A 15,274-nucleotide genomic window follows, 5' to 3' on the forward strand; every position below is an offset into this window, starting at 1 on the left:
AGCCAGCGACTGATCTGTCTCACCTGGGAAGAGCGCAATGATGGTGCCAACTTGGGCCAGTGAAGCAACGTCCTCCACAACTAGACTGAAGAACAAAGATAGCAACTTGTCTGTTCCCCTTCCCCCAATTCCCCAGCACTGTTCCCATCCCCCAATTCCCCAATAAAAATCTTTAAAAAACCCAAAAAAACATATAGGGTGGCTGAATGGGTAAGAAAACAAGACTCTTACATATGCTGCCTACAAGAGACCCACTTCAGATCAAAAGACACACATAGACTGAAAGTAAAGGGATGGAAAAAGATAGTTCATGCAAATTAAAATGAAAGAAAAAAAAGACAAAATAGACTTCAAAACAAAGGCTATCACAAGAAACAAAGAAGGACATTTCATATACAATAGCCAAGATATGGAAGCAACCTAGTGTTCATTGTTGGATGATTGAATAAAGAAAATGTGGTACATATATACAATGGAATTTACTCAGCCGTGAGAAAGAGTGAAATCTTACCAGTTGTGACAACACAGATGGACTTGGAAGGTATTGTACTGGGTAAAGTGGGTCAGATAGAGAAAGACAAATGCCATGTAATTTCACTTATATGTGGAGTCTAAAAAAAAAAAACCAAAATAAATGAACAATATAAAGAGAAACAGGCTCGTAGATATGGAGAACAAACTGATGGTTGCCAGATTGGGGCGGGGGGCAGGTGAAAAGTGAAGGGTTTAAGAAGTACAAATTGGCAGTTACAAATACACAGGGATGTAAAGTACCACCTCTGCGCTAAGAGCCTTCTCAAGAGCCTCCTTGGTTTTCTAATTGTCAAACCCAATGGCCACTTCGGGCCCCTACAATTACATGCCATTTGACAACAGGGATCCCTTCCACGATTTCTATCTCCTTCTAGAGTGGCTTCCTATACTATAAAGGCTGGGAAACCAAAAAACTACATTTTGTAGTGATGTAAAGGCCTAGGGAATATAGTCAATAATATTATAATAAATATGCATAGTGCCAGGCGGGTACTAGAGTTGTTGGGTCATCACTTCATAAGTTGTATAAATGGCTAACCACTATACACCTGAAACTAACATAATGTCAACTCTAATTGGAAAGTATTTTATAAAAAGAAGTTAGCAGAAAAATAATTTATACAAGGACTTAGGTACTAAGAATTATTAGGTGCATTGGAAGAATGGGCTATAGTCTGAGCCTCGAGGAAAGACCCTGAACACCAGAAGTTACTTGCTAGAAGAGCCACCATTTATGTGACAATCAGGCAACTGTAAAGGCCACCTTGGAACTCAGTTGAATTTAGTAACACAGCCTGTTGCTGAGAATCAGGATGCCACCATAACTGGACTTGTGCCTCAATACCCACAAAGCTGGCGCTGGATACTGGAAAGCTGCTGCAGGAACAACTCAAGTCTCCATAATCTCATTTACCAGGAGAAAACAATGAAAACTGCAGAAGTATGGCCTGTCTCACATATGCTTTCTAAATTGTTAAAATCTAATTTGTATAACCCAACTTCCAGGGAACCTACAAAATGTAGTTTTTTGTTTCCCAGCCTTTATAGTATAGGAAGCCACAATAGAAAGAGATAGAAATCGTGGAAGGGATCCCTGTTGTCAAATGGCATGTAATTGTAGGGGCCTGAAGTGGCCATCGGGTTTGACAATTAGAAAACCAAGGAGGCTCTTGAGAAGGCTCTCAGCGCAGAGGTGGTCAGAAAAGCCAGGCTGTATTAGGTAGAATGGTAAACAAGACGTGAGGAGTGAATTCAGTGAATGTGGATGGTTTGAGGGTTCCTGTGAATGGAAGAGGAGAGAGAAGTAGCAGATAGAGGGCACAGTCAGTTTCAAGGAGAGTTTTGGTTGGTTGTTTTTCTAAGAATGATAGAGAGTCCAACATGTTTATGGATGGAAGGGAAGGTACCAATGGGAGAGAACGGAGGGAGTAAATGGATACATGAAGGATGGGGAGCTTGCAGCTGGTAGGAGCGGGTGTTCATGATGTATACAAAGATGCTCATCATATTTTGCTAAGTGACCAAAGCGTATTACAAAGCAAACACTATATGATTCCTTTCCTGTTTAAAATATATACATAAACTGAAAATACTCACTGAATTGTCAGACAGCCGTCATAGAGACAAAATTCAATTCCACTGTTGCAAGGCTACAACACTGAGATGGAGTAGCCCCAGCCACTGGCACGGACTTGTGCTAGGTTTGTAGTAACTAAAGGGCAGGATAAGAGTGGGAGAGGGTGGGATGAAGGACAGGAGACCTATAATCTTGCAGACCATATGGCCACAAGCTGGCTTGCTCCATAAACCTCATACTGAAATCATGACCAACTCACTCACCCTCCCATATGCTGAGGCACTGCCTGCCAGCAGTTCTTCCAGAACCAGCTTCAAAGGCCTATGCATAGCACCTCCCCATTCCATCTTGCCACATCTTGAAAACTCGCTGATGTGGTTGTGATACAGCCTCCTTGTGTTTCCTGTTTCCTCCAAAAGCATGACCACAAAGATTCACTGACCAAAGCAGACTCTTAAGTACATAACTTCCTTGAAAATAACTTGACATGGCTTAAACTAGTTTAGCTTTTCTCAACCTCTATCTTACCTCTCAAGATAGCTATTTCTTATGCCAACTGTATATATGACTATACGTAAATGAATAAACAGAACTAAGAGCCTATATGTTCCATAAAATTTCAAGAAAATCATATATCAAGATATTAATAGTGTTTTGCTGAGTGACAGGAATTGAGTATAATTTCTATTTTCTCGGTTTTTGCTTATTGTACTTCCTACTTTTTCCTCAACGATCTTGTATTACTTTTCTAAATAGAAAAAAAAATCAATAAGGTTGTTAAAAAGCACACAATTGGAGGGTTGTCCTTGAATTATAAAATAAATAAATTTCTGAAAATAACTAAAATGTTGGATAAAATAATATGTGAGCTGAACAAAAGCTGAGGAATACTCAGGCATGAAAGCAAGGGGCTAGAGAGGTATGTAAAACTCTGAATCCAGGTTTGGACTCAAGAACCAGATGCATCTGAGCATTGGTTTTTGTAAAGTCTCAGGACTAACAGGACAGAAGATAAAACCTAGTGCCCACCCTGAACTCTAAGAGGAGACCCCTTCAAAGCTGAGACTCTGTAGGGCAACATTCTCAATATAAAAGTGACCTAGAAATAAACTCTTCTATCCCCAAAGAAAACTGCCTTTCTTGGATCCTGATGTTAATCAAATTGGGGGCGGTGGGCAGTCTCACTTGAGAATCAGTATACATGAGCTTGCCCTCATATAGGTTTTCAACCTGAATTCACATGATTAAGCACCACTCCCACCAAAGGGGAAAAAAAAGTTGGAGTCAATAATATGATCAAAAATAGTACCAGGCTTTTAATGCCCCCAGGTACCTGACAGAAACAAGTGTAAATCTGTTTCAGCGAAACTCAAAATTTGCCTTTATCCCTGTCCTCAAAGAATTCTCACAGGTAACGTTCCAACGAAAAGGAGCGGCCCCCAAATAAAATACTTCACTAAATATACAAATAAGCAAGACGCTATCAGAACCAGCCAAAATAAGACATCAGATTCAGACCCAAAACAACTTTAGATGTTGGAATTATCAGATCTAGTATATCAAATAAGTATGCTTAATACACTATAATAAATAAAAGGGAGCTCTACAAATATGACAAAAGAGCAAGCAGATATGAAAAAAATCAACTCCTAGAAATAAAAAATATAAAATTGAAATTTAAAACTCAATAGATAGCTTTAACAGCTGATTAAATACAGCTGAAATGATAACTAGGGACGTGGATGATAGAACAGAAATCTTATTTGAAATATAGCCTAGAGAGACAATAATATGGAAAATGGAAAATAGAAGTTAAAATGACATGGAAGATAGACCAAGAAGGTCTATTATACATTTAATCATAATCCTAGAGGAAAAGTAAATAAAGAATAAGGAAGAGGCAATATTTGAAAAAATAATGGAGGATTACCTTCTGTAAATGACAAAGGATCCTAATTCACAGAGTCATGAATTCAAAAAATTTTCAGCTATAATAAAAAGAAATTCACACACAGAATCATCATAGTTAAACCACAGAACATAGCATATTAAGTATTAAAATATAAAATAATATACTGCATTTTATAACAATGGAAATTGAGTATATAACTTCCAAACTATTAGAGAGAGAAAAATGAATCGGGGTGTGTGTGTGGGGGAAATCAATCCAGAATAAGGCAAGACAGAAATAAAAGATAGAAAGGGCATGAAAAAAAGAAAACAAAATAAAATATAAAAAATAAATACATCAAGGGCCGGGCGAGTGGCGCGATGGTTAAGAACTCGCTTGGGATGCCAGAGGGCCCTGGTTCGGATCCCACATATGAGGGCCAGTGACGCTGCCCTCAACAGCTGAGATGCTGAACAACAGCTCGACCTGGAGCTGGGCTGCCGTGAGTTGCCGGCGATGGCTAGGCTGCAGTCCCTGTGGCAGTGGGTTACCATGGGCTACCGTGTGTAGCCAGCAGCCAGCGTGAGCGGCCAGCAGCCGCAGTGAGCGGCCGTCCAGAAGCCTGTGACTGATGTGCCTTGCCAGGAAAGAGCGCAATGACGGTGCCAACTTGGGCCAGTGAAGCAACATCCTCCACAACTAGATTGAAGAACAAAAAAAAATGACAGCAACTTGTCTGTTCCCCTTCCCCCAGTTCCCCAGCACTGTTCCCATCCCCCCAATTCCCCAATAAAAATCTTAAAAAAAAAAAAGAATTATCCATGTACAAATTGCCAGTTACAAAAACAGTAACGGGGGTGTAAAATACAGCATTGGGATTTTGGTCAATAGTATTGTAATAACTCTGTATGGTGTCAGATTAGTACTAGACTTATCGAGGTGATGACTTTGTAAGTTTTATAAATATCTCATCACTATGCTGTACACAATTACAGAAAACTTTTTTTTTAAGATTTTTTTTTAATTGGGGAATTGGGGGATGGGAACAGTGCTGGGGAATTGGGGGAAGGGGAACAGACAAGTTGCCGTCGTTTTGCTCTTCAGTTTAGTTGTGGAGGACATTGCTTCACTGGCCCAAGTTGGCACCATCATTGCGCTCTTCCCGGGTGAGGCAGATCAGTCGCCGGCCTCTGGACGGCCGCTCACCACTGCGGCTGCGGGCCACTCACGCTGGCTGCTGGCTACATACGGTAGCCCAGGGCAACCCACTGCCACAGGTGCTGCAGCCTACGTTGTCGCTGGTGACTCACAGCAGCCCAGCTCCAGGTCCAGCTGTTGTTCAGCATCTTAGCTGTGGAGGGCAGTGTCACTGGCCCTCATATGTGGGATCCGAACCGGGGCTCTCTGGCGTCCCAAACCAGTTCCCAACCATCGTGCCACTCGGCCGGCCCTACAGAAAACTTTTTAAAAAGAAAGGGAAAAAAAATTATCCCATTGATCTAAAATTCAAACACAATTACAAACTGAAGTACTTAAGGTGTGATAGTCAGGTTTGTGGGTCAACTTGGCTAGGTAATAGTTAGTCCCCAGTTATTCAAACACCAATCTAAACGTTGCTGCGAAGGTATTTTGCAGCTGCAATGAAAGTCCATAATCAGTCAACTTTAAGTAAAGCAGATTATTCTTAAAAATCTGTGTGGCTCTGATACAGTCAGTTGAAAGGTCTTCAGAGCAGAACCAAGGCTTTCCTGAATAACAGAAAGCTCCCCTCTTAGGCTGCAGCTTCTGCTTCTGCCGAAGAGTTCCAGCCTGCCCTTCCTGCTGGTCTGCCCTACAAGATTTCAGACTTGCCTCGCCAGCCCTCACAAGTGCATAAGCCAATTCCTTGCAATAAATATTAACATAAATTCCTGCTGGACCTCTTTCTCTGGTAGGACCCTAACTGACACTTTTGGTACTGGAAGTGGTTCTAGAGGAACAGAATTTTGAGGATGGGTTTTTTAAATAGGTTCTGGGTTTTCTGGAATTGGTTTTCTAGTCTGATTAGATCTAAAGGCACTAAGGCCTTATTTCAAGTGGTAAAGAGGGCACTGGTCATTCATGGAGTGATGTGGCATTAGAGATATGAAAAATATAGCACTGAATACTCCAGGCAAGGTTTCGGTGACCATGTATATGATATTTTTTAACATTTCAGTCAAGCTAAGGAGTATAATGAGATTGGCTGATGGTTCCTAAATGTACTGGACAAAGTGGAAAAGAACAAGATAAGCTCAGTGTTTCAAATTCCCAGCTCAGAATCCTCATAAAATGACCTGAAACTTCTGTGTCTGCCCTGAAAGAGACCCTTATCTCCTGTTGCCTGCGGGCTGAAATTGCTGAAAAACAAACCCAGAATCTCATCCTGTGAGTGGCTAAATTACAGTGCAAATTGAATTTCCAGTCTCAAAGGTTGTCTACTGTTAAAATGAGGGCATTGACTGGGAAGGAACAGGATCCTGAAAGTTGGACTGGGGACATGTGAGTAGACTCTGACAGAGCTGGAGACACTGAGTCCCTAAATTCTGATGAGTTTTTTTACCTGTAGAAGCAGCCTTTCCACTCCCGTCTGAGGAGATTACCCTGCATTGCCTCAGGAAATGGCGATGCAGTTCCCACAAGGCAGTTCCCCTGCAAGACAATGCTGATTCTCCTCAGGACCCACCTCCACACCCCCCTTTGCTTCTAGACTTATAACTAGACTCCCAGCAGGTCCCTAAAGGGGAGGTACAAAGTGTAACCCACAAGGAGGTATATACTATACACCCAAAGGACTGCCGGATTTCCCCAATTTATACCAATAGAAATCCTGGGAATATGAGATTGGACTGTTGGAGTGGAGTTAGTGTGTAAGACCTGCTCACCAGCCCCAGGAGGGTCCAGAGCCTTGGCAGAGGAGAGACAGGTCATGACCCACCTTTATCAATACTTTTCTGAGTTCGATCCAACCAGCTTGTCATGTGCCCAACCCTAAACTAATTAGTGTGGCCAGTGGGATGGGAAATGTTATTTGTCTTAAACCATTCAGGGTCTATACCTGGGTTTGAGGATGGGATCAAATCCCAAGCCACCAACATATCTGATGTCAACTGTAAAATAAAAGTCAGTTAAGTATCCCATCACCAAAAGGATTTATTTGGGGAAAAAGAAAGGATTTCAATCCAGTATATGCAGACATAGCTAGTCACATGCATGAAGCATATATACTGCTGTGTAAGTACCACACACTAACCAACTATGCCACCTATGCCACCAGAAAGTAGCCCTTCCAATTTCTGTGCAGGTTAAAGTCTCTGTCATAAATTTAACACTGCAAACTTGTGGTAGGGGATAAAGGGTGCAGTTTTCAGTGAGAATTCTGAGTACTGTTGACATAAGAAACATCTAAACCTGTAACAAATGTTTATAAGAGTTTATTTAAGCTAAACTGATGACATATGTCAGGGAACAAGATCTCAAATGCTACAGAGACTAACAGTTTTGCAGCTTCTTTTATGCATTTGAAATTAAAGAGGGAACATAAGGAAAGATTACATGAAGTTGGGAAAAAGCAAGGCGGGGATTGGGTTAAAGGATGGTTAACAAGGTTATGTGCTCTCCTGAGGGTGGTTACACCTTGGAGGGGTAGTCCTTCTGGCATGTCAAAGGTGTGTTAACCTAGATGCACAAAAACAATGGACAGGGCTTGCTTAAAAACCTTTCACTAAAGAAGTCATAGGCCTGGGGCATGACTACCCACTATGACCTCCTCAGTTAGGAATTTATGAGTTATTACAGCACCCCTTTTTTAGTCTACAGTATCAAGAGGCTCATTGTCAACATCTGCTAGATTTCTGTCCTGTTGCTTCACTTTGTCTTGTCTTTTCTGTTATGAAATGATATCCCACCTGAGGACAATAGTTATTTAAGGTCATACTTTAAAATATCAAAGTCAGGAAGTCAGGAAACGGTCACCATATGCATTTCTGGAGAAATGACAAACTCGTCAAACTTGTTTTTCTATTCTGCAGTGAGCTCAGATTCTGCTAATCTTTGAGTTGAGGAAGTGAAAATCTCTATCAATGGAGTTAACGGATGTGTCAGTCCATTTGGGCTGAATGGCTTCTAAACAACAAAAATGTATTTCCCCACAGTTCTGGAGGCTGGGAAGTCCAAGATCAAGGTGCCAGCATGGTGAGGTCTCTCTTCCTTGTTCATAGCCAGGGCCTTCCCGCTGTGTCTTCACATGGTGGAAGGGGCAAGGGAGCACTTTGAAGCCTCTACCCTCCCTCATGACCTAAGCACCTCCAAAAGGCCTGACCTCCTGATACCATCATGTCAGGCATTAGGATTTCAACACATGAATGTGAGGTGGGAGACACAAACATTCAGACTCTAGCAGTAAGTTCCCATCACCTTCCAAAAGGTGGGTTCCAGGGTGTGTGAAAGTTGGAGGGAGTGACTGGAAACAATGGGGTCAAATGTATTCATTTTTGCAGGGATAGGGATGCAATCCATCGAGGTTCCCAAGTTTTTAGAAGTACAAGAGACAGGCTGCCACGCTTGGAGCTGTGAACAGGATTGGGACTGTGAGACCCAGATTTGGAGGGTACCCTAATCCTACTTGTAAATGTCATATTTAGTCACTTAGCAAAATGTCATACCAGCAAATATATATTTAGCAAATGTCATAGTTAGACTCTTAGCAAATATGATTGGCAAGTAACCAGGTTACTGAACAGAGGTCTCAGTTTCCCCATCTGTAAAACAGAGATAATGAGACCCACTGTTCCAGATTGTGCATGTAAATTTCCTGACTCTTATCAGGCACTTAATAAATAGTAGTGGTCACTATTATCATTTTAATTGTACATAGATCCATTTTGAGTTTGTATTATAATTTATGTTATAATAATTAACAAATGTTATCCTCAGCAGGCGCAGATCTGTGGATCCAGAACAGTATCTGTAGCAGCTGAGAAGTCATTTTAGGCTCCTGGCCCAGTGTCTTGGCAGCAATTTGATCTGAAGATGGCATCCAGGGTGTTGTGGGGTAGCCTCAGCCTGCTCCGCCTGGTGTGGTGTCTCCTTCCACAGACAGGCTACGTGCACCCAGATGAGTTCTTCCAGTCACCTGAGGTCATGGCAGGTAAAGTGCCCCATGTGTGGTTAAAGATAAATGGCAGCAAAGTCTGGGTTGGAGCTGATTATATAGTTAGTGAGGAGCAAGAAACATATATGTGCAGATGAGAAGTAAACCCATGAGGCTCTCTGGAATAAGAACTTCGGAGTGGGGACTTCACTTCTTCTTCCTGGGTGGTGACATTGACCTTCTTTCTGGATGATACTAATGAAATGCCAGTCTTTTTTTATGTTTTCCTGCTTGGACCAACAGTACAAATTATTTGCAACAAAAGCTGTTTTGTGCTTCTCAGTGGGAAGGTTTTAGAGCTGGACTTCCCCAGTGGTTGTGGTCTGAGATAATAAAAATTTTCTTCTGTAGGTTTATAGGAGAGCTGAGGAAACCCAGGCCTGGAATGCTCACATGTTAGAACTTACCTGCTAGGTGGTGTAGGATACATCGTGAGGATGGTTGCCAGAGACCTTGAGGCTTTTCAGATGCTGTGGGCACATGGCTTCTTCCTCATGGTTCAAGATGGCTGCTCGAGCTCCAGCCATCAAGTCTTCCAGCCACTGAAGAAGAAATAGGCATGCCTGCTCTCTTCAAGGGCATATTTTGAAAGTCACTTACCTTTTGCCTATTTCCATCTCATTGGTCAGAGTGTATCACATGACCACACCTAGCTGCAAAGGAAGCTGAAAAACATAGTCTTTATACCTGATCAAATGCTCAGCTAAAGAAACTAAGGAAGAAAAAGAAATGGATATTGGGGAGATATTCAGCTTTTTCTAGCACAGGGCTCTACAGGTGCATCTGTTTTATAAGTAGTAAAGTCCAGTCTTCTTTTCCACACTTTTTTTTTTTTTTTTAGTTTAAGCCAGTAAAAAGCAGCCAGATTGATCTGATTCTAGATTCTGTTTCCCTTTCACCTTCTGACCTGGAGAGAGGAAATGGCCAAAAGGCTAGAGGAATAAGTAGGTGAAGCAAAGAGCCCTAAACCACCAGCAGTGTTATCAAGCATGAGATGTGGGCTTGGAGCTGAGATGCAGAAGTTAAGAATTTGTTTCCCTCTCCACGACCGCTCAGAGCTCTGGGACAATGGGGCACAGGGTCACAGACCAGCCCGAGGCAGCAAGTACTTTTTAATTACATAAGTACTGTTTGAATCTATACTTCCTATAAAAAACCCTAAGTATCATCGATAAAACTGAAGTCACTTTTGACCACAGCCACAATTGCTCATTCTCTCCCCTCTTCTCACACTGACTATCCGGAATACCAATCATAATTACAGAGATGGGTTTTTGACTCTGACTCTGGAGACTGTAAGCTCCAAGGAAAGAAACGGAGCCTCCCCCTGCTCCTCTCCATACAGCCTGTCCAGGGCACAATTCACCTCCTGTCCCAGGCGTGGTTCTTCCTGCCCTCTTCACAGGTGGGGCCTCGGAAGGGCTGAACTCCCCTATATTCATTTCTACTGCTTCATTAAAAACTCATCACAAACCTAGTAGCTTAAAACTGTTAGTTCTGTAAATCAGAAGTTCAGCACAGGTTCTCTGCTCAGAGCATCACAAGGTTGAAATCCAGGTAAGGGCTGGGCTGAGTTCTTGTCTGGGGGTTCTGGGGAAAAATCTGCTTCCAAGTTCATTCTTGTTGGATGAATTTGGTTTATTGCAGCTGTGTAACTAAAGTCCTATTTCCTTGTTGGCTTTGAGTCAGGGGTTGCTCTCCCTCCTAGAGAGTACCCACATGCCTTGCCAATGGCCCCCTCCATGTTTAAGCCAGCAATGGTGCATCAAATCCTTCCCGTGGTCTGAATCTTTGACGTTCTCTTCGGTCACCAGCTGGAGAAAATTTTCTGCTTTTAAAGGGCTCGTGTGATTATGTCAGGCCCACCTGGGTTATCTCCCTATTTTACAGTCAGCTGTCTCCTGCCACATAACCTAATCACAGGAGTAAAATCCATCATCACAGTCCCAGGGATTATTATGCAGGTCATGGACGTTAGGGCCTGGGAAATCTTGGGGGCTATCCTAGAATGTTGTCTACCATATTCTCTGAGCTTGGAACTGGCTCACCTCTGCGTCTCTTTCTACAGAGGACATCCTGGGCGTGGAGGCCGCACGGCCCTGGGAGTTTCAACCCAGCAGTTCCTGCCGCACAGTGGTCTTCCCACTGCTGACCTCTGGCTCTGCCTTCTGGCTGCTCAGGCTCTGGGAAGAGTGGGGGCCATGGCCTGGCCTGGTGAGTGGCTACGTGCTGCTGGTGGGACCCCGGCTCCTCCTTACTGCCCTCTCCTTTGCCCTGGACGTGGCTGTGTACCACCTGGCCCCACTGTGGGGGGCAGAGCGCTGGAACGCCCTGGTCCTGCTGTCTGGTTCCTATGTTACCTTGGTCTTCTACACAAGGACCTTCTCCAATGCCATCGAGGGACTGCTCTTCGCATGGCTGCTGGCACTGGTATCCCATCGTGTAGCTTGGAGCCCCTCACCCAAGAAGCCTGCTCCAGGCCCGTGGTGGCATAGCTGGCTTCTTGGGGGCATCGTGGCTGCTGGCTTCTTCAACCGGCCCACCTTTCTGGCCTTTGCTCTGGTCCCCCTCTTCCTCTGGGGGATTTGTGGAGCCACAAACCCTGGCTTTAAGTCACTGACCAAGGAAGCCCTGGGACTGCTCCCAGGGGCAACCCTCATAGCAGTGGTGTTTGTGACTGTGGACAGCTGGTATTTCTCCAGTCCATCTAGATCCAGTACCCTTGTCCTTACACCTGCCAACTTCTTGCACTACAACCTAGATCCTCAGAACTTGGCGAGGCATGGCACGCATCTGCGGCTCACTCACCTGGCAGTCAATGGCTTCCTGCTCTTCGGGATACTGCATGCCCAGGCCCTGCAGGCTGCGTGGCAACAGCTGCAAGCCTGCCTCCGGGCTTGTGCACAAACGGGCTTCCCAAAGGTGCTGGATGCCCGGAGCCTGCTGTCCAGCCCCAGGCCGCACCTCCTGCTCCTCTACTTCATACCCCTAGCCCTACTGTCTGCCTTTAGCCACCAGGAGGCTCGGTTCCTGATCCCTCTTCTGGTCCCCCTTGTCCTGCTTTGTAGTCCACAGACCCAACCTGTACCCTGCAAAGGCACCCTGGTCCTCTTCAATGCCCTGGGGGCCTTCTTCTTCGGCTGTCTGCACCAGGGGGGGCTAGTGCCTGGCCTGGAGCACCTGGAGCGGGTGGTTCATACACCTGTGCTTCCAAGTGTACCTACCCACTACACACTGCTCTTCACCCACACCTACATGCCCCCCCGGCACCTCCTACACCTGTCAGGCCTGGGGTCACACGTGGAGGTGGTGGACATGAGTGGGGCTGAAGACCGGGTCCTGTGTCAAGCCCTGAACAATTTCACCAGACAACCAGCCTGCCAGGTGGCCACTAGGTCGTGGCTCTGCCGCCTTTTTGTGGTGACCCCTGGCACCACCAGACCTGCCACAGAGAAATGCCGCTTCCCTCTCAAGAGTGAGACACTCATGTTTCCCCACTTGACTCTGGAGGACCCACCAGCCTTGTCCTCCCTGCTGAGTGGGGCCTGGAGAGACCATCTCAGCCTTCACATCCTGGAGCTGGGGGAGAAGTCTGACAATATGACAGAAAAGCCACTGCCATAGGGGAACGCACCACCCCACATTCTATGTGGGTAGCTGAGCTGGAACAGAGCCTTGATTCTCTTCATTTCCCTTCCAGAATTTTCACCACTGACTCTCCTGTACACAGCCTTTGGCTGCTCTACCCTCTGGGTAATCTGGAATCCTTTTCCCCGCAAAGACCAAATATCTCACCAGTCACAGACCTGATGCCAAGGTCCCAAAAGAACCTGGCGTAACCAATGGTGCCTAATGTCAGTTCCTGCCCTATACCTTCCAGCCATGGTGATGTTTTAAATAAATGATAGTATCTGGCTGTGAAGAGACAACAGTCTGCTAATGACATTCCTGAATGACCTCCTCCAAACCTTCTAGATGCCTTATCTCTTGCTATCATGACAAGCCTTTGGCTTCCTCGATACCTGAAGGAGGCAGTATGGTGATGTAGAGAAAGTAGGAAGCTCAGATTCAGGGGACCTGAGTTCTAGTTCCTGGTCAGCCACCCACTGGTTGTGTAACCTTAAGAAAGCCCCTTCCCCTCACCCAGCCTCAGTTTCCCAACCTGTACAATGGATCAGAGAATCTCTGAGGTGTCTTCCAGCTAACACTGTCATTCCTGGGTCTGCAGCACATGTCCCTGGCTAGATAGGCACATCTCTCCCAAAGCTCTTTAAGCATAGGAGTGGGTGTGGTGCTGTATTTAGTTGCACTTTGGTGCCTACTATCTCAGTATTCAGTTATTACCAAAACAAGTAGTTCTGGAATTTTTCTCCCCACTTCTTCCTCCTGTCCCTGAGAGAGGTGGTGGGACATTTTGGCATCTCACTCTTTAAGGATTATTCTCCCAGATTAGGGACCCCAGATGTTTTCCCTCCTCAGCCTGCCCCAGAGGGAGTAGAAAACACACAGTGTTCAGTCAATATCTGGCAACACTTGCAGACAACCTGGTGCTCCAGAGGCTTTTCTTCTTAAATGTGGTCTCGAACCTCTCTAAGCTCGAAGCCCCTGTCTGAAACCTCTCTTCACATGATAGAGAGCAAATCCTATGCCACACCAACACCTGCTGCTTTGGTAGAAGCCATCACACCCGTGAGCATGTTGCTCCCCACAACATAGTGTACCCCCTACCCAGTAACTGGAACCATACGGAGCTGTGGCATGAGGAGCTGTGGCACTATGCCTGTCCTCATTCTCCTTCCTCACACCTCTGCCATCTCATGAGAACAAGAGGCACCCAGGCCAGAGAGATCAGTGAGCAGGAGCTCAGCAGGAGACCAAACCTATACAAATGGCCAAACCTGAGTCCTTATCTAATCCTGCCTTCTGCTGGCGAAAGTCTTGGGTCATTTTAAAGGGACACCCTTTACAGGATTGCTGCTCTGTGATTGCTGCTCGGGTTGCAGGCCACAACTTCCTCATGACTCCAACCCTGAGGAAGAGAGTCAGTGGTGTGCTGGTAAATGTTTAGCAACTTGTTCTCTAGGACCAAAAAAAAAAAAAAAGAAGCCACAATTTGTAGCATTTGCCAATTTCCATGGTGTAAATACTCCCACGTGGCTGATTTCAAACTACTAAAATGTTACTGAACTTTGAGTTGGGAGATGCCAAGGATCTGCTCTCATAGGACAGTATAAGCTGGCTCTAACACACTATCGGATATTTCCCTGCTTTAAACTCTATAGACCCATTTGTGACAATTCATTATTCTCATAGTTTATGTTTCTGCTATGAACCTCTGATTTGCTTTCCTACCCCTAGAGCTTGGCACCATTTCTGGCACATAGGCACTTATTTACTTTGCAGCCAAAGATGGAATTTCTGCCCAGATTAAAAACCTTGGAGTGCCACCTTGGAGACACCCAAGACTCTGGGGTCCCAAACTCCTTGGGGAGTCTTGGGACTTCTGCCTCTTCCCTTCCCCACTTGGGTCCACCACCTCAGAATTCCCTGGAGAAACTCTTGGTGTAGCAGTTCATATAGACTGTGGTGGTCTAAGCTCTAATAAGTTTATCTGTAAAATGCTGGTATCTCTGGCATCAAAAGATCAGTCAGAATTGACCTGCAGGATGATGGGGTATTGCTTCCCTGCTTCACTTTCTGGCAGATCTTAGGAGAACTCGAATGGCATGATGGGAGACTGTCACCACTGGAGGTGGTGGGAAGAATTTGGTCTGTTTCTTTAGTAATAGGGTAACTGGTGGGATGGCAAGTCACTGACTACAAACACTGGAGGCTTTTCCAGTGAAGGGGGACAGACGGCAATCATCGCTAGCTGGAACAGAAAGGACCCAGTTTTCTCTCTGCTGCGACTCCTTCTACAGAAATGGAGGGAACTTAGTTCTTATATACTCTTTCCACAAAAAAAATAAGCAACGGCCCCCTTTTCTTGCTTTCCTTACTAAATGGCCAGCCTAGAAATTTCATTTATTCCTGCAATTTCCCTTTTTGTCTCTTCTATAAAAACTTGTTTGTTGGGCCGAGTGGCGCGATGGTTAAGAACTGG

At 44.8% G+C, this 15,274-nt stretch overlaps 1 protein-coding gene across 5 annotated transcripts in view; it reads left to right on the plus strand.

Moving 5' to 3' along the window:
- Positions 1 to 14,273, plus strand: part of PIGZ (phosphatidylinositol glycan anchor biosynthesis class Z (Gwada blood group)) — a 24,965-nt gene extending 10,692 nt beyond the window's left edge. The window contains exons 1-3 of one of the 5 annotated variants that reach the window (XM_019651667.1): positions 7,492 to 8,645; positions 8,955 to 9,168; positions 11,240 to 14,273. In XM_019651667.1, the coding sequence (XP_019507212.1) occupies positions 9,051 to 9,168; positions 11,240 to 12,795 (1,674 nt within the window). In that variant the 5' untranslated portion in view covers positions 7,492 to 8,645; positions 8,955 to 9,050 and the 3' untranslated portion in view covers positions 12,796 to 14,273. Of the gene's footprint in view, positions 1 to 7,491; positions 8,646 to 8,954; positions 9,169 to 11,239 lie in introns of those variants that run through there. The other 4 variants (XM_019651674.1, XM_019651682.1, XM_019651651.1 and 1 more) reach the window with 4 other exon arrangements.
- Positions 14,274 to 15,274: the final 1,001 nt, after the last annotated feature.

Source organism: Hipposideros armiger, unplaced genomic scaffold (assembly GCF_001890085.2).
Source record: "Hipposideros armiger isolate ML-2016 unplaced genomic scaffold, ASM189008v1 scaffold_8, whole genome shotgun sequence".
Classification (NCBI taxonomy): domain Eukaryota; kingdom Metazoa; phylum Chordata; class Mammalia; order Chiroptera; family Hipposideridae; genus Hipposideros; species Hipposideros armiger.